This window comes from Oculina patagonica, chromosome 2 (genome assembly GCF_052425735.1).
Source record: "Oculina patagonica isolate OP01 chromosome 2, crgOcupat, whole genome shotgun sequence".
Classification (NCBI taxonomy): Eukaryota; Metazoa; Cnidaria; class Anthozoa; order Scleractinia; family Oculinidae; genus Oculina; species Oculina patagonica.
Window position 1 is genome coordinate 16,595,982 of NC_135759.1, and position 18,117 is coordinate 16,614,098.

Genomic DNA, 18,117 nt, shown 5'->3' on the forward strand with positions numbered 1-18,117 from the left:
TGACCGTGTTGGCACGGTTACCATCGCCGGCTTCCATCGCCGTCTCAAACTCGACAAAACTCTAGCAATAAAATGACTATTCAAGAGAGATAAAACCTCAAACAACTTATTAGATAGATTATTGTTAATCGCCTTTCGAAAAGCTTACCCCTAAAGGTTTGCTTGGACTAAGCTTTAACCCAATACGAGCTCGAGTCAATTAAACTAGTTTAAACCAGTTTAGCTGACAGGTTAAGCCGGTAGACATACACACGGCCAAGTCTTGCTTCGTTCAAGGGGTTACTTACCATCTAGGTCGCAGCCAGTTTTTTAAAGCATTTTTACAAAAATATTTAACTCAAATCACTGTGTGGCAGCCAGTAAATACAATATTTTAGTCTTGTGCTAAATTAAAGTTAAATTTCATCAAGATGAGTGTTTTTATAAGTGTGATACTAAAGAAGAGTGCTGATAAATGTAATTAAAAATCCACAAAGGCTTATTTTAATTAGATATGAATACTGTTTGCATCATGATAAAACAATTTTTCTATGTTGTTGCGATTGTGTTTAGAAGCTCGGTGTCTTGCCTGATGGGATGGGGAATCGGTGTATTGCTAGAAAGCAACTTTCCAACACTTAAATACTTTGATAAATCTATACTCTGGATACTATAACTCTTTATCAGATGATGCTACAATACAAAATGGTGACAAACCAATGCCTGTGTTAAAATGTTAAGATGCAACTTTTTGCAAAGGTAGAGAATTTAGTATTCTTAAAGAAATCTGTAAAGTGCCAGGCACTCACGCGTAGAAGGACTGGACTCTTATAGTAACGTCCCGTGACGTAAGCTGAAAACCATTTGCTCATGTTGTGTGCTCGAGCGAGCGAGCGAACGAGTTAAAAATTAGTTTAAGAGCTGAGTTTATGCTGATAAAATACACTGGAAAAACTTAACAGTGTGCGGATTTCCTGTTAATTAACTTTTTGTTAGGAAGTTAAGCAAAATTCTTTGAGGAGTGGCGTCAAGTGTACCTGGTGAAGTAATCTAAATTTTAAGAGCGGTTACTGAAGCTTCTTCTAATATATATATTTTGGAAGGTTGCGCAACTATTGTACCCTCCCCCTGCAGATCACAGCTGATAATAAGGAGATTAATAGAAGCAGACGTTATGATTTTATCAGTGCATTCGTAAAATTTTAAGTGATTTCGTTGGTTTTGAGAGAGGACATGAGAGTCTGAGATGCCTTTTGTATACCTTTTACTTTAGATCGGGACGGAGAACCATTGTTGAGTATCTTTTTAGAAATGAACTGAAAGGCAACGGAATCCTCTGCGGATGATAGGGATTACTTGTCTTAATGTTCTTAGGCGATGATGTAGACCTCGGCATGCAAATATACAACAAACAGACCATTTATCGTTTTCTACTTTATATCACTTAAATAACCAACAGCTAAATATAAAATAAATAAATAGATGCACTTTGTGCCAAATTACATAAAAGAATCAATGCTGAATCATCGATAATCTGAATGCGGTAAAATCATTCCTTATTGCTTTTTTGTTGAAGATCTTTTTCACGAAACAGAGAAATGTTTATATATCAGTATGTTTCTTGCAAGAAAAAATTTCCTCCATGTCAAAGATGCATATTTTTTTACGTGAGTAATGGGTTCAACTTTTTTTTCGCAGAAACAAGCTGTTTTTGATTTTAAAGTCAGTTAAAACGTTCGTTCCGTGCACATAGAAATTGCAATGACTGAATCACTGGAAATCCAGCAATAAAAGAAAAAGAGAAAAGCGAGGTAAGAGTGTCTTCCTAATTGTCAGTATTTGTTTGGACACCTGTAATTCTGGAATTTACCATCTTGCCTTATCGCAAGGTACAGGTGGTCGCCCGTTAGACAAGCCTAAGGGACGGACCATTATTTTTTTTGGGGGGGGGGGGGGGGGGATTGGACAATTACCAAAACAAAATTCCTGCACAGAAAAAACGGCTGAAAAAAAAATCGTGCAAGGAGAGCCATGAGAAAAAAAATAAGAAACATTTTGAAAGAAATTCTTGCACAACCTGAAGGTGGCAAAAAATATCTAGCCCGGAAAAATAGCCCATTCCACCCCTCCAAAAAATAATGGTCCATCCCTAACTTACAGAATTTGTTGGTTGCTATGGAAATCATGGCGCCTGCGCAATGGGGATGCCAGCCCATGTCACATTATGTCTCCTCCGGTCACTATATAAACGTATTAATAAAACCTCAACTCGCAGAGTACTTACATATCATTTTAAGTAATTATTGTCTTTTGCTTGATTAGAAATCTCAATGAACTTAAACACTATGTAAAACTTCGCCCTTGTGGACTAGGAATAAGTTTCTAAAGGGTCTGTTGGGCTGCGTCAGATGTCAATCAAATCAGCTTACACCTTATAAGCTTGATGCAAATCTTCTTTGTATAAGTTACTACTATTATAGCTGGACAGCTATCGAACAGCTCTATATCTTTCTTTTCTTCATACATCGAAGCAACGCTCCAGTTTTGTTCTCTCCTATCTTGTTCACGAATGCGTACTCCACCATCTGATTGTTTTACCTATAAGTTAATGCAGGACTTTAGCTGCCCATTTATATACGTGCTGCTAAAAACGTGAATTGGGACGCGTGCATTCCCGCTGTTGAACGATCAATTCTTCTAAACTTGCCATTGTCTTTAATAGCGAGAAATCCCGTGTTGTTAAGATGCTTTTGAAAATTTAGCGCCCTGTAAGTTAAATAGCCATTCTCTTCCATGTGTTCCATAAACAAAGAGTCGGTTGCGAGGTGCTTCTGAAAGGATAGAAAAACTCAATTAATAAACAAAATTACAAAAACGTATCACAAAAACTTCAAAGATGTCACAATATTTTAAGTCTTTTTCTCGTGTACAAAATCACTTTCAAATTCAAGGAACTTCCCGTAAAGTAGTTTTCTTGTGCAAATAAAGTATCTTGCTGATGAACACGAAACAGTACATTTTCTTGGCCCCTTTCTCTTAGCCGGCTTAGCCTTGGCACGAGAAAACAAAGGGCTCTGGGCGCACAGGATTTTCAGTCCTAGATTGATTCTAGGACTTCTGGTCTTCATGTATGCAGTCATGATGTTTCAAAAGAATGTATGAGAGAGTCGTTACGTTTTTGACTTCCGTTCAGGAATTTTTTTGTTCCAAACAGCCATTCAAAAAAAATTCGAATTAATTTCCAGAGCCCTTTATTTTTTTCGTGCCGAGGCCCAGTCGGCTAAGAGAAACGAAAGGGCTATGGGGACGAGGAATGGAAGCCAGGATTCGAATTCAGACCTCTGAATCGCGTTCGACACAGGCTCTAACCATTAGGGCACCGCGCCTCCCACTTCAACGCTATGTATTTGTCCAGGAGCCCAGGAGAGCGAAGCGAGCAACTCTCATACTATACGCCTATGTCAAGCTGTTTTGACAGACCGGTTTATTTCTAGATTCTCTTTACGGTTTATTGATTCGGCAACAAGCATCACTTGCTGCTATTACTGAAGTGGGAAAATACTTACTACTCCAATAAATTTTCCTCTTCTTTTATCTCTTATTTCACATGCTAAGAAATGTTTGCTCTGGAGTCCTTTAATCCTTTTCAGTGTTTTGTTGTAGCTTTGCATTTCAATTTTAGCTAAAGGATGAAAAGAAGACAGGACAAACTTGTGAGTGCACTGATTAACTGTAAAATAATTCAATGTCTCTTCTATTAAACATCAAATATCCATTAAACTGAACTATTGGCGGGTTTGTTAAATACTTTTCGGCCATCGTGAAAATCGCGCGCGCCCTTCCGGAGGCCTTCTATCGATCGATAATTGATGACATGGTGTAGTCAAGCAGATTGCGCGTTTGCTAGCAGGCAGTCACTGGTTAGTCTAGACAAGACTAACATAACTCCCTTGCTGACTAATGGGAAGCTAGCAATCTGATTGGTTAAGCAGGCAACTACTTTCGATCGGTAGAAAGCCATAAGAGGGCACGCGCGGTTTTCCGAACATTTGAACAGAAACAAAACCTTCAATAGGTCCGTTTTTTGTCCCACGCTAGTGACAACGTACGAAAATCAGACCTTTCTCATTTCATTTATCTCCACGAAGGACGATTTCGATATTGCTGATCCTAGCAGGACGCGTGTCACACACGCTCGCCATGCACGAGTCTCCCTAACCAGTGCGTGAGAATTCGGGGACTCAGATTTGCTCGCGACACCAGAAATTTTTGTCGATATCCGATGTTTAATAAATCAGTCTCTGGGTTATGCTAAAACAACAAGACTGTTTGCCCACAGTTTATATAGCGGAGGTCCCCATCGGTCCGAAGGGCCGCAGAGCGGAGCCCCATAACCATGGAAAAAGCACAATCTTGCATGCATAAAAATAGGAAACCCATGCATTTGAATTTTTATGGTCTTGGTGGTTAGCGGCATTGCTCACAGGCGCGAACGTACGTACCTACGTCGCAACAAGGCGGCCATTCTCTAGCTATAGACATACTGCTTGGCATACTGAAAAACGAAAGGTTAACGATATTGAACATCCAATTAACAGCTGTCAAAACAAGGTATCCGCTGACCAGTATCACATGACCATACCGCAGGCTCAGGTGTAGAACCCCATCGAGGTCGCGTGTTAGGTAATCGTTTTGGCATTGGATCGCGGGCTCAAACCTAGGGGTTTTTTGTCTTTGGTCAGTAAATTTAGTTTTACATTAAGAGCAGAGTGAATAATCGGGAAGCTCCGCTTCTAGGCTTGGCTAAATCTATTTATATCTACTTTAATAGTTTACTTGGGGCTCCCATCTCGCCAACCATCAGCTGACAGAAACTTTGAGCTTACAGTCTTATACCTAAAAGTCAAGAAGTTGAGTTGTGCATCACGTGGTTGGGTGGTATCTTTATCGTCCTCTTGGAAACAATAAGCATCATGTATCCAACCTCGTTCCCAGGGTCTACTCCGCTTTTAAGATGGCGGCTGGGTGCGGAGAATTTCGCGGGGGGGGGGGCGATACGCGGGGGGGTCCGCGGGGAGTCTACCACCATTTTGAAAAACGTCGCTGAGAAGACCCTGTGGACGAGGTTGTCATGTATCAGTTAATTTACTTACTGTATATCGACGAATTGTTCAGCGTCGCTTGAATAGTTCCATTTTTTAAAATTTCCAGGAAATACCCAGTTCTAGAGAGTAACTGTCCCTTGAGTCTCAGCGTAGGATGTGTGAAAACTTTATCTAGATCATTAGAGTTATGAAAATGTCTTGGTACTCGATCTCTTGAGGATCTGGAGTTTGTTGTGACAGGTATCCCTTGTACTATACTCGAAGAGGTACAGGACAACACGAAGTATATAAAAACAATCTGTTGGATAAAGAAACACTCTCATCAGTTCTTGCCTTGACTTGGTAAATTACGCGCCGTTTTCGATGAGAGGCTGAAATTTCGAAGGTTGGCTTTCGACCTAGCAACTGGTTTGTCAATTAGAGACCATTTTGCAAACTAAGTTTAATTAATGTACTTCCACTATTTGAGCTTTTTTAACAGATTTTGCCATCTACTGAATCTGTTCCAACTCGTCTCCGCTCGATGTAACGTTATTTTTTTATTATTATTATTTGCCAAGACTCAAATTAAGTTTCTCTTTTGTGTAGTTTTACACAGAGAAGGCACTGGGGTCACCACTGTTAAACCGCTGACCGAGAACCCACGTTTTATTCACTGCGCACGCTCCATGCTACCATAAAAGAACTCTCACTGGTTGTTTTAGCCAATGAAAGCCCGAGTTACCACCAAAATTCTTGTTTGAAACTTAATTTAGAAAGCAGCTCAAGAACTAAATGATTCGAACGTATCGAAGCGTGATACAGGTTAACTGATATGTGAGCGTAGCAATATCGGTCAATAAAAGCATACCTTGATGTAAAAATCAATCTTTCTTCCCCACATCGCAATATCGGCAAGTCTGGTATGTTTCCCATTGTTTATTTACAAGCAAATCACTTACACTTAAAGCAATATAAGCTTTTTTAAGTGACAAAAGACAAATGGCCCAAATTCTAATTGACAGTTGACGTGAATAATTATATAACCTAAATTTATTGCATTCCTAGATAAAATATACGAGCACTTAAGTGATATTTTGACAAGGTATTTTCCGAAAAAGATATATATTGAAATAAGTGAAGAAATAACCCATTACCCAGCTCTGTGAGTTACAGATTAAATTAATTTCCGGAGAAACAAATTTTTGAAAAGGAAAGCGTGAGTCTCGATTCATAATGCGACAAAAAAATTAAGTAATTACGTAATATGGGTTTATTATAGTTTATAGGTAATCACTGGATCGGAGCAGGTATAATGTGCGTGCAGTTTATCAATCACGCAAGAATTTTCTAAATACTTGACGTTCAACTGTCTAGCGTAAGTGAAATAGCTTGACATAAAAAGATTTCAAGTTTTAGGAACGTCTGTTCTAGTCGAGTCCTTTAGCTATTGCTATAAATAACCGTGTAAAAAGCTTACTAGGCTGAAGTGAGCCTTAATAACTATCCATGCGGCGGATTATCTGTTTCTTTGTCAAGCCCAAAGTCTGAGCGCGAAGGGGGGGAATAAAAGATATCGGTGAAACAAAAACTTTTTCTACGTCGGCAGAGAAAAAAATTCCTTCCAAATGCTTGATTTGGTTATCAATCATTCGTGACTAACTGGAAAAGTTGATCGAAGTCTTCCAGTAAAGTTGAAACGCTTATGCATTGTACTTAGTCCAAGAGAGTGATCGCCATACAATTCATCTTCATATTTTTAAGAATAGACAATTAACTTAAATATAGTACCTCAATATTTTGCCTAGTTTTATAACTAAAACTAACCAGATTACGTCCGTAATAAAGATATCGATAACTATTATTTAATTTTCAAGTTTGTTGCTGTAAGAATCAGAGAAAAAAATAATGAATTTACCTTAATAAAGAACGAGATTATTTTTTTTTCGTATTAAAGCTTTCCCCTTAAAGTAAAGATATAAAGATCTAAGTCTTGATAACGTACCATTAAGACTGCAGAACGTAGAAATTCCATCACGCGGTTGTCTGTAGTAGAACGATAGTTGTCCTTGTCAATAATTTCCGCTTTCTCTTCGCTTGTCAGATTGAGTTTTCTGAATATGCCTTCTGTAAAGAAGTTTCCTTTATACATTGCTTAGAATCGTAATTTCCTGAATGATAGCACGAAACCGGATTACGTAAGAAACTCCTCCACAAAAACGCTAAATACAACCGGAACATTAAGACGACCTCACGGGGTCGTAGACTTTATAATTCCTGTCGATGGATGCTTGCGCTCTCCATTATTCAAAAGCTTTCTTTCCGAAGGGCTGGCCGCAATAGTGAATTTCATTGCTGGAATTTTTTTGGTCTGGGCTCTTGAGAGGTTTGATCGTAAGATACACTAAATTAAAAAAGCGTACTACGTAATTACCGTAATAAGATAACTCAAAACTTGTTAAAATTGCATATTGAACGCCGATTTGTGTCATTTTGGAAGTTCGCTTCATTGATTCTTTTACCTTTTCCAACGCCCTTTCCTACTTCCACAGTCATTGATACATAGCCGCCGGCCACGAAAGTCCGGCTGACTCTTATGGTCGTTCAAATTTTTGACCAAGTAGCATCGAATGAAACATAAAAATGACTCTTAAAATTGGCCAAAACTACCGGCGAATTCCAAGGAAAGCTTGAAGCAATACGGAGAATCAAAAATGAAAAGGATTACATAAAATATTTGTTGTTACGTAACTTAACGAATGTCAGGCTTTGTGCTATAACGAGCTCTATAGAATATACCTTTCTACAAAGAAGGACTGGTGCGTCATGTAACGCAACATGAAGAGTAAGCATAATCGTTTCCGCTGGAACCGGAAAGGACGATACAACTTTTAAATCGTCGAACCGAAATAGTAGCTCATGGCTCTTGCTACTTCTAGCGTGCATTTTTTTTCTTGTATCTCAGTATCAAATAGCCTTGCATGGTTTTTGGCGACTGTCACTCGTAAGCGGCCCACGTTTCACACACTCATGGGTGGTCGCGCATAGAGGACGCTTTGTGATTCATACTTGAAGAGGAATGAAGTGGTGACTATAAGCATAAAAACATTCATGCGTTTTTTCATTGGCGAAGAGTATCAAGAGAAAATCCCTTATCCCTTATCTTATAACGATAATGCCTTTTGTAAATGATAACGCTGCTTAAAATTTAGTGTTTCTTAAAGTGCCAATGCAGTCAAACGGTCAGTATTTTTTTGGTGGATCTTTTCTCATAGAAAAATTCCTCTTCAATATCTCTGATGACGAAAATAATAAGTTGTCAAAAACGTAAGTGCATAAAACCCTTTTACCTTGACTCTTACATTTCAGTTATTGTCTCAACGAGTGTCTATTTGAACTTCCTTTTCTTGAAAGGAAATAACAGATTGACTGTTAAATACACTGCTAAATCTTCTAATAATTTTGTTACATGCGTTTCTGCACTACAATGAAAAAGTAGGATTAATTTTTCTTCCACTTGCCTCCAGCATTGCAGAGGTTGTTCTAAAATAATCGTCCATCGATCCCAAATGTTTATTTTTAGACTAATCTCCATGTCCCGAAAAGTTTCTCATATTTTCACGTTTGCGTATTTTAAATGACAAAAAGGGTGGTACTGCCACAGTGAAATATTGGCGTTATGCCATGGGCGTTCAAGAAAACACATACAGCTTGAAGGCTTGACATGCAAAATTTAGTAACGCAAATGCCTTTTATATATACAAGTATTTAGACAGAGTTATAAATAAACAGACCAAATCTAGGGCGGTGTTTTGGCGAGCAGCGAATAAAGTACCGGAAAATTTGTAACCGCAAATTTTTTCTTGGTGAGCTAACATGTTTTAAGGAGGAAAAACACTTGCTGTGTTTGCTTTGGTAACGAAATAATATTGTGACATCATTGCTTTGTAATTGGTTGTTCTTAGAAAACTGTCAGTGCTTGAATTAAAAATAAACCCTTTTTTAGGCTTGCCTACCTTAAATATTGTTTCCCAGTAAATATGACGTCTTTGTCCGTCGAGAAAGGACAAACTCTGAAGGTCAAATATATTGGGAAGCAATTATACGTCTTTTAACGTCGCCGGTTGCTTGTGAAATACTGTCATTTGGCGCACGTACGGTCAGTTTTAATTGCAGTTTCTACGTCATTCAGTAAGACAACATGTTCATAAACGTAGACTAGCAAACTCAAATCACGATCATTGAATGTTGACATTACATTTACATAACATGTACCGCTAAATATACTTATTAGGAATTTTGTCTTTAGCACAAATAGATTTTATTCAAGTAAACAGATAAGTGAATTTGGTGGTTTGTCATGGATTAACGGCTAAAAGTACATCCGCTAAAAAAATACTAAGTGAATTTTCCCAACCGTTTGACTAAAGGAATTGACGTCATAACACAAGAAGGGACACTTTATAACTTCTTAACGATTGTATCTGACCTTTATAAAACGTGGATCTTTGATTCGTTAATCATGTACATAATTTGTAAAAAAAACTTTCACAGTACTTTCAGTTGATAAATGCTGTGGCCGGCTTCTTATCAGTGTTGTAATTCACAACTGATTTCCATGTTAATTTGCACCAAACAGTATAAGTGGATTACTAAATTATCGACTTTTAAGTCTTTTTTGTAGGAAATTGATTTATAATTAGATCGAGTGATTCAAGCCAAAGGAAAATTCCAAAGCACGCGACTCTTTAATTTATTTTAGATTAGCGGTATCAGGAAGTTATAATTAGTCATTAAACTATGATTTACAACACGTATCGCAAATTTTTTGCAACATTTAGGCAATATCCTCGGAATATTTCTGCGGATAATCCCCATCGGGTGTTTAATCCGCTTACACAGAGTGTAACCTATGCCGGCGAACCATAAGGATGATTTAACTAGATCCTTCGCCCGGGCTTAAAAGATAAACTGGCAAATGCTCTAAAATCAATCCAAGCCTGTCAGTAATCCTCAAGGGCGACGAAGAGGTTTTAAAAACGTGACTTGTCTACGTGAAAAGAGATATGGGGACCATACGTGACGCGTAAATGGAGTGTAAGGTCAATGCTTGAAAGGGGACCCATTTTGAAGTCTTCTCTCGCTCTCGCCTAAAATTTCCCATTCTATTTTCGATAAAAAGTGTTTGAAGTTAATTAACTTTGGTCGGAACAGGCGTACCACTTGCGGCAGGAATCTGTTTGCGGTTAAACGTGAGTTAAACAAAAATAAAGTTCATATTTGTGTTGCATCCTATTTCAACAACGTGAATCTGATACAACGTCATTACTAAAGGAAACACTTGATAGTTCTCCTCCTCTTTTCGTTTACAAAACGTGGGCACAAATGCGCAAAAGTTCTGCCTACTTGACACTCTCTTTAACTGCTACATTTCCGCAAGTTATTTATAATTCTCTCTATCGGTTTGTTTCAGCAACTTTTCTACTCTCTCAATTCCAAATACCTGAGAATTTAAAGGTCTAACTAGGCCACTACATTTCCTTCGCTAGGGGCTCATGATTATTGAACTTTGCGTCTTGAAAAAGGTAAGATTTCTGATCATATAGATTGTTCGGTATGAATACGCACGTGCAATAAGTCGTAACTCAAAATTACAAAAATAAGTTACTATAGTAAGAAGTTATCTACACGGTTTCAAATTCTGTGATTATTTTACCTTTGCTTCCATCCGGTTCCGAACTGTTGTTTTGAGTTTAATGATTTTAACGTGAGATACGCGCAGATATTTTGCGACTGCCTAGTATTTTTCCGAGCCCGTAGGGGTGAGAAAAAATGCGAGCAATGAGCAAAATGTCCACGCGTCTTGTATGTTAAACCGTCGAATAAGGGATTTATTTCATGCCTTAAAGGACGTAAACAAGTCAAAGTTTGGATCGTTTAGTCCGCACACTTTGTTGCTCTGCTTTCCGTCCGTCCTACGGTGTACTACCGGCTCCTATTTTGCACGTTCTTTTGACCTAATATGGTAAAATGGCGCGCGAATAATAAGTTCACATTTATGCTTGCATGTGTGATCGCGTGTCTACTGCTCATAACAATATATGAGTGAAACTGAATCCGACAAATTGCTCTCCACATGCTGAGTTACAGCACAGTTCAGGACAGCTTAGTCCTGAGTAAATTAGAAGCAACGTAGAGACTGAATCTTGCGATTGTTTGAACAACAAAATCTACTTTGGCAGCCAGATCAGTTTTCTGTTTTTTCTCACGTGGCGTTAGTGGGCAAGTGGAGACTTTGGTGCCGCCTTCCACCAAAAGCCAAAAATGGCCTGTTACACCCAATGTAGCAGAAACTCAAGAAAAGGACCACACATTTCCCACACATCTCTTTTTCACTGACCACTCCCAATAAAAAGAAACGAAAAAAGATCACGTTTTTCTGTAGGTCAAAGGAAATTGAATTTAGGCTAACCAGTGGTTTTAAAAACAATTTTAACAAGTGTTATTCCTACCAATCGGAACGTTGTTCCTTTTATTCTAAAGCACAGTTCAAGACCCGAGCAAATTGGAAACAAGGCCGAGACTGAATCTTGCAACTGTACGAACAAAGCAAATTCTACTTTGGCAGCCAGATCAGTTTCCAGTTTTTTTCTCACGTGACCTTCGTGGGCAGGTAGAGACTTTGGTGTCGCTTTCCACCAAAAGCTAAAATTGGCCTGTTACACTCAATGTAGCAGGAACTCCAGAACCAGACCACAAATTCCCCACACATTTCGATCTCCCTGACCACTCCCAATAAAAAGAAACGAGAATAGATCACCTTTTGCTGTAGGTCAAAGGAAATTTAATTTAGGCTAACCGGTGGTTTTAAAAACAATTTTAACAAGTGTTAACCTTACCAATCGGAATGCTGTGTCGTTTATTCATGCACGGAATTGTATAACAACTCAGAAGAATAAAATTCCTTTGAAAGTCCGGCGGTGTCCCATAGGTTTTATGACCTTGTTTATCCGCTATAACGTACCGCTTCCGTCAATTGTCCCCCGCATAAAAATCGGCGTGTGGGAATATAGTTAGGCAAAAAATTCTCGTGATCAGATTTTTCTTCGAATACACGCGTACACGTGCTAAAGGCTAGTGTATACTGAAAATCATGCAGACCATAAATCAACTCATCCACAAGGTATTTCGTTTCCATTGCACGCCATGATCTGTGTTATAAAAACAATTGCATAAATTTTCGTTATGCCGGTGATAAATCCGGCATCATTCGACCTCTCTGACAAAGCTGCTGGAGACACGGTTTTTTGAATTTGGTTACAGATCTCAGTTTCACAAGGGAACAGCTAGGAGTCCTATTCATTTATGAGCAACAGTCATAAACGGATATCGTCATATTTCCGCCAGATTGACCAGTACACGTGTAAAACTAAACTGATCATGAAGAAAAGGTCTCAATGACTGAAAGCACTGCTCAAGAATCGCCTTGTCCCTCGCATACGATTGTTAGTCCTGTCAGGACTTATTAAAGGGGCTATGTCATGGGGATTTCGCAGAGTTTTGGTCTGAACTGTTCTGAAATTAGTGGTAGGCAACTTAACCCATAAAAAACATTATCTTTGATCATCTAAAGGAAGGTATAACCTTAATTTGCGGATAGAAATCCAGCTACGGCTATAAATATCGATTTTTAAAGACGCGCAAAAACTACTTGAAATGGTAAGCCTTACTTTTTCAAGTTGCAATCCGTTTCCATCCGAGTCATCTGCAGCCAAAGATACTTATTAACAGTTTAAGTGCTCTGATATCGCAATTTTTAATAAAAATGGACTATTATTTTTAGGTTTCCTGTGACACAAATATAAATGTTGGCTGTTAAAAAATCTGATAAAGCCCGTGACATACGGTCCTTTTGATCTTTTATATTACTTATTGTCATACAGTTCTCCAAATGTTAGTTCAGATACTTTTTGATTTTCATTCTAGACAAAAGCACAGAGATATATTGTAGGTACTTCACTTGCACCCGCCATGTTTGTGCCCTTCTCTTGGGGCACCATAGCCCACCATCAAGGCCGCTAAAAAAATCTACAAGAAGTAAAGTAGATTCTACAATCGATTCATTCGCTTTCACTTCGAAGCTCTTTAGATATCACCTCGTTTCACGTTTGAAAAGTTAAAATACAAAAATATCAGTTTGGTGACACTTCAGAAACTGTTTCATCCGGGACGTCCCAGTATGCTTTTTTTACAGATCGCGAAACAAAGCAGAATCAATGCCAAAATTTTTATACTGCTTTCTGTCTAGAATATGTTAAAAGACGTTATCACTAAGTTCATTATTTTCTTTATGTTTGTAGAGTAGTATTTTAAGAAAAAAATTAATCAACGTTTAAGGAAAAAGTTCAATGCTCAACCCATGATCCCCTCGGAAATGTTCCGCCCCGTTTTCAACCCTATATACACAGTCTGACAAATGAGTGTACTGTCCCAGTTTTTAACATTGCAATGGGGGAACTGTGTAGGCACATTCTGCTCTCATCGCCCACCCCTTCATGTTCTTTACACAATCGAAACAAAAACAGGCGTTTCTCAGACGACTGACATCAAGCAAATAAGCAGAGTGTCCACAATCAATCAGAGACAGTAAACGAATCCTGAAGTGTTGCGTCACCGGAATGGAATTTTAGTTCGACTGAACTCTTAGCTGTCTCACTCGTGGCATGAGGGGTAGAAATATTTTAAAAAGCTGGGCTGGGTTGTTCAAAGCACGATTAAGCTAATCCAGAATTAGCGTGAAATTTGATTTCAATTTTTGTATAATTTCGTTGTGGTTTTCTGTTAATATTTTCTGTCCCACAGTTTTGACATGGACCAATCTCAAACAACAAAATATTAGCTTTGGGAAACCCTCTAAAACAAGAGAAATTAAAATCTTGATCATCTTTTAATCCTGGGTTAGCGTTAATTGTCTTTCGAACAACCCGGCCCACTGATGACTAAAGAAGTTTGTTTTCAGGGGCAAGGTGGCGCTGCCAACAAGTATGAAAAGGTTATTATGAGTAGTCAGAATTTATCCAGTTACCAACTCACAAATGGGTGACCCGTTTGTGGGTGTTTCAACTCAATTATTCATTATCAAATATTGAAGTATCATGAAACCCCGAAAGTATGTCTTGAAAAAAAAACTGCTATTACTGTAACGCAGTAAATACAAGGATCGAGTTGCATGGTCTCTATAACGCAGAAAACACCAAAAGCTATACCTTACATTTTGCAATTTGTGGTGTTGAAAGTTAACCGGTGTGAATTCTTTTAAAAGCTTAACTTTTAAAGCGATTAATAGTTCGCTATTTTTCCGTGCAGTGAAATTGACCCTAAACTTCGAGTTCCTAATTGGATGTAAATGAACGCGGCTTCAACTGAAGACATGTGTGTTTCGTCTCTATTAAAACCACGGACACGGAACTCAGCTGCAAAGGTATATCTTGCTATCGCGATAACTATTCTTTCCTCATAGTAAGCTAGCCGGAAATCCGCTTAAAGTCAAAGGCATACCCCTATAGCACAAACCAAGAAATCGCTGTGCTAAAACTCAGACTGTGAAAAGATATTTCGAGATTTTGTTAACGTATCACACTAGTTTTACAAACAAGATTTTCAGCCGAGAATACATAAGTTGATTAAAAAAGGCGGCACCAATACTTAGCCCGAGTTTGGACCACCTTAGATCGTCTGATAAATCACGCTAACGTATATTGAGCTCATGTGCCAAGCCAAGAAAGAATGGCCGTTTTACTACTAGGAACGCTCAATCTGTATTTAATCTGTTTTAACAATGGTGAACCTATCAAGAAATAGCAACGACCATTGGTTGGCCGCGATCGTGTAAACGAATTATGCGTCTTATGACAAACGTTTCTCGTAGCGTAAAGTTGAGTTATCCCCCAGTTGGGTTCTTTTTCCGAGTATTATAAAAATCAGTTCCCTGTTGTTCACAGATGTCTGAGTTTACAAGCACAATATTTACGTATCAGTGTAGAGTTCCGTCGATTCTCAGCTTTTGATGTCTTTATTGGGCCGTATCGGTAGCTCTAGTGGAAATCAAGACTCGTTACAAAATTGTAAGAAACAAAATTCTTTCTCTAAATGAGCAGCATACGACTATAGTCTACAGTTGTGAGAGAGAGAGTTGAGAGCAGTTCAGCGGAGCAATTGATCAAGGACATTAAGATCCATTATAATGTCTGCTTTTTTGATCGTGAAATAACTGACGGCCAACCGAAAGATGTGGTCGGCTTTTTATGATGGGTGATCATTTACCAAGACCCCCCGAAACCTCATCACACATGTGTGGGATTAGCCGAGATGAACTGCTTAAAGGCTTTCATCTAGCAATAAAATACAAGCGACTACTTCAGACAGAATCAACATTGCTAGACCCCTAAACTATATCTAGTGTGGTTCATGCAACCAGTGTGGTAAATTACAGCCAAAATCTGACACAAATGTGCAAATATGAGTTATGACTTGCAACTGCGGCTTTCGTTGGGCGTAAATGTCAAGTACACCTTCCATGGGTGAAAAATTCTGAATAAAAATCCTAATCGTTAAAAAAATTTGACGAATGTTCTCCAAGGCTGAAAGAAAATATAGACTCCTGGTTTTTAATCTGTTAACTTTGTGTCACTGTAGGCTAACCGTGAAGCGAAACACATAGAAACACAATCCGTCTTCACGAGTCCCATGCACGCATATCACTGACACTAAGCTTTCGAGTCCAATGGAATTTTCGGTGAATGCACCCAGGACATTTGTCGAGTATAAAAAGACTCTAATGATCTGTTTTTAGGTAATGGAATGATAATAAAAGGAATGGTGATTATTTTACCAGAAGCGTCTGAAGACGTTTGTTCTAGCCTTAGTGACGGGACAATGCGATGTAAAAAATGACGTATTAAACAAAACGAGACCTGGCTTTGTCAGTGCGGTCACTACCGATGTGGCCCACTGGGTTGGAAACGATGCACGACTATAAGGCCGAGAGCAGAATGTTTAAATAAACGAATCTTACTTTAGAACACGAATTAATTGAGAAGGAAAAACGGAAAAACACAACGTCGTTTTAGTAGCCAAGGCACTTCAGAAGGCGGGAGATGATCTCTTCATTAGCTCCAATCCGTCCGACCATGCCTGAATTTTCTCAGGGCACAATATTTTTAACTGCGTTTTTTGTACGTAAAAAGGCACCAGTCTAAAACTGTTTTGCTCTAAAAAGTCACTCATGAGATCAAATTAAAACGCTCGAAATATTAGAGGTACTTATGTTATGGTAAGAATTTTCTGATTAATATAGAAAACATTACTGAATTTCTACGCCTTTTTTCACAATACAAATCACTTACGTCAATGATTTCTCGAAACTTCGACCGCCAAGCGACTTGTTTGAACTAACCTTCTTAATTTCATAATATCAAAAAGGAGAAGAAATTTATCGAAGATCACTACTTAAAAAATTATCTTATATCTCCAAGTAAATGCACTTAGCTATACCGGGTCTTTGACTAACTTGCCTTGTGTATATTTTTGGCCGTTTTAGCGCACCAAAATGTAAGCATAAGTTGATATAAAACTATTTCGCTCGGCTGTGTTCGAAGTTTACTTTCGTTTTGAAAGTGTTTCCTTTTGTTGTTTCGTTAGCATGCTTCAAAAGTTAAATAAGACGCGATTTCTGCGTTTCGAATACAAGACGTTCACACTTTCACCACAACTCTATCAATAGCCCTAGCTCTATAGTTCAAGATGGCGGTGTAATTCCCACGCCACTAAGGCAATAATAAAGTATGCTACTCACGTTCATCACAAACCTTAATGGACTCCAATCAGTTTTGGTTGCATGCTAAGGGGCGGCGAAATAGTTACTAATTGTCTACGATTTAGTGTGAAAGTGTTTGCCAGCATTGTGTTTTTAATTGGTCTTAATTGCAACTGAATTTCTCGCATGACTTCGCCAGCCATTTAAGAGAAATATAGCCGATACAAAGTTATTATGGCACTAAAGAAGCTAATAGCTAACGGATTATAAACACACCACAAATCTCTTACTTCCTATTCGACAGATGATAATAAAATTAACATGTTTTCGGTGTTTTACTAATGCTGAACTACAAATGAGTAAGGCCTTTCGCCTTAGTTTCATTGGACAGCCTGTATGTTTGTATGTAGTTGTTACGAAATGGTCGCTCAAGGCACGATTATACGTGAATCTCTTCCTGGGTTTTGGTAAGTGGCAGCTTTACAAATCGCAAATAAATCGTCTAGACCGCATGTTTCACACTTACAGTAGCCTTTCGACAGAGAGAGCTGCATCCTCGCAGGTCTCACACTGATAGATTAAAAAAATGGAAGCTACTTACTCGAACAGCCTCTATCGTTACCGTACTTAAAATCCGAAGGTCCGGTCTTGTGTTCGCTCACAGCAGAAGTTCCTTAATAAATCACAAACTGTTCCATGCCAACTTACCTTGAACAAAAGCCTTGGCGACATGTCGACAACTGCCTTCTTACTACTACATCGTGTGACAAAATGAATGCTTGCTAGCCAACAAACTCCAACGGGCCAATATTCAGCGGCACACTTACGATGACAAACACAGTTCTGGCTGTTTTCAAGGGGTTCTAATTCCGCATCAGTCCCAGTACCTCCTACATGGATATTCAGACTAAAAAACAGACACTTGACGAGATCGCTGTAGACAGCTTGTGATGGGTGTTATTTTTGCGGCCACAAAGGCAAACCGCTTTTCCAACGCCTTTGTACTGATTACAAAGTCATTATCCCAGATTAAACTCTTGACAATTTATTTAAAAGCTAATTTCTCGCCTCTTCAGATTTCAGCCAACCGTATCCTGCTTTCTTTGGGTCCCATAGAGGCGGTGTACGTCACCACGTGTACAAATTCTTCACTTGCCCGTGAAAAACTCTCTCAGGAACGGAAACGCTGTGTAAGGTTCTCATGCTGTGCTAAAACGTTCACCCGCTAAACAAGAATAA

General features: G+C 38.6%; 1 protein-coding gene across 3 annotated transcripts; it reads right to left on the minus strand.

The window, feature by feature from the left end:
- Window positions 1–1,382: 1,382 nt before the first annotated feature.
- On the minus strand, window positions 1,383–17,865 carry LOC144641809 (fibroblast growth factor 1-like). Of its 3 annotated transcripts, none has more exons than XM_078500834.1 (4): window positions 17,587–17,865; window positions 5,133–5,382; window positions 3,546–3,661; window positions 1,383–2,810 (listed from the first exon to the last, which is right to left on the minus strand). In XM_078500834.1, the coding sequence occupies exons 1-4, from the start codon at window positions 17,608–17,610 to the stop codon at window positions 2,610–2,612; spliced, it is 591 nt and encodes a 196-aa protein (XP_078356960.1). In that variant the 5' UTR covers window positions 17,611–17,865; the 3' UTR covers window positions 1,383–2,609. The 3 variants fall into 3 exon arrangements, with proteins under 3 accessions (XP_078356960.1, XP_078356958.1, XP_078356959.1); XM_078500832.1 differs by lacking the exon at window positions 17,587–17,865 and adding an exon at window positions 7,069–7,381; XM_078500833.1 differs by lacking the exon at window positions 17,587–17,865 and adding an exon at window positions 5,935–6,067.
- Between the last annotated feature and the right edge of the window lie 252 nt (window positions 17,866–18,117).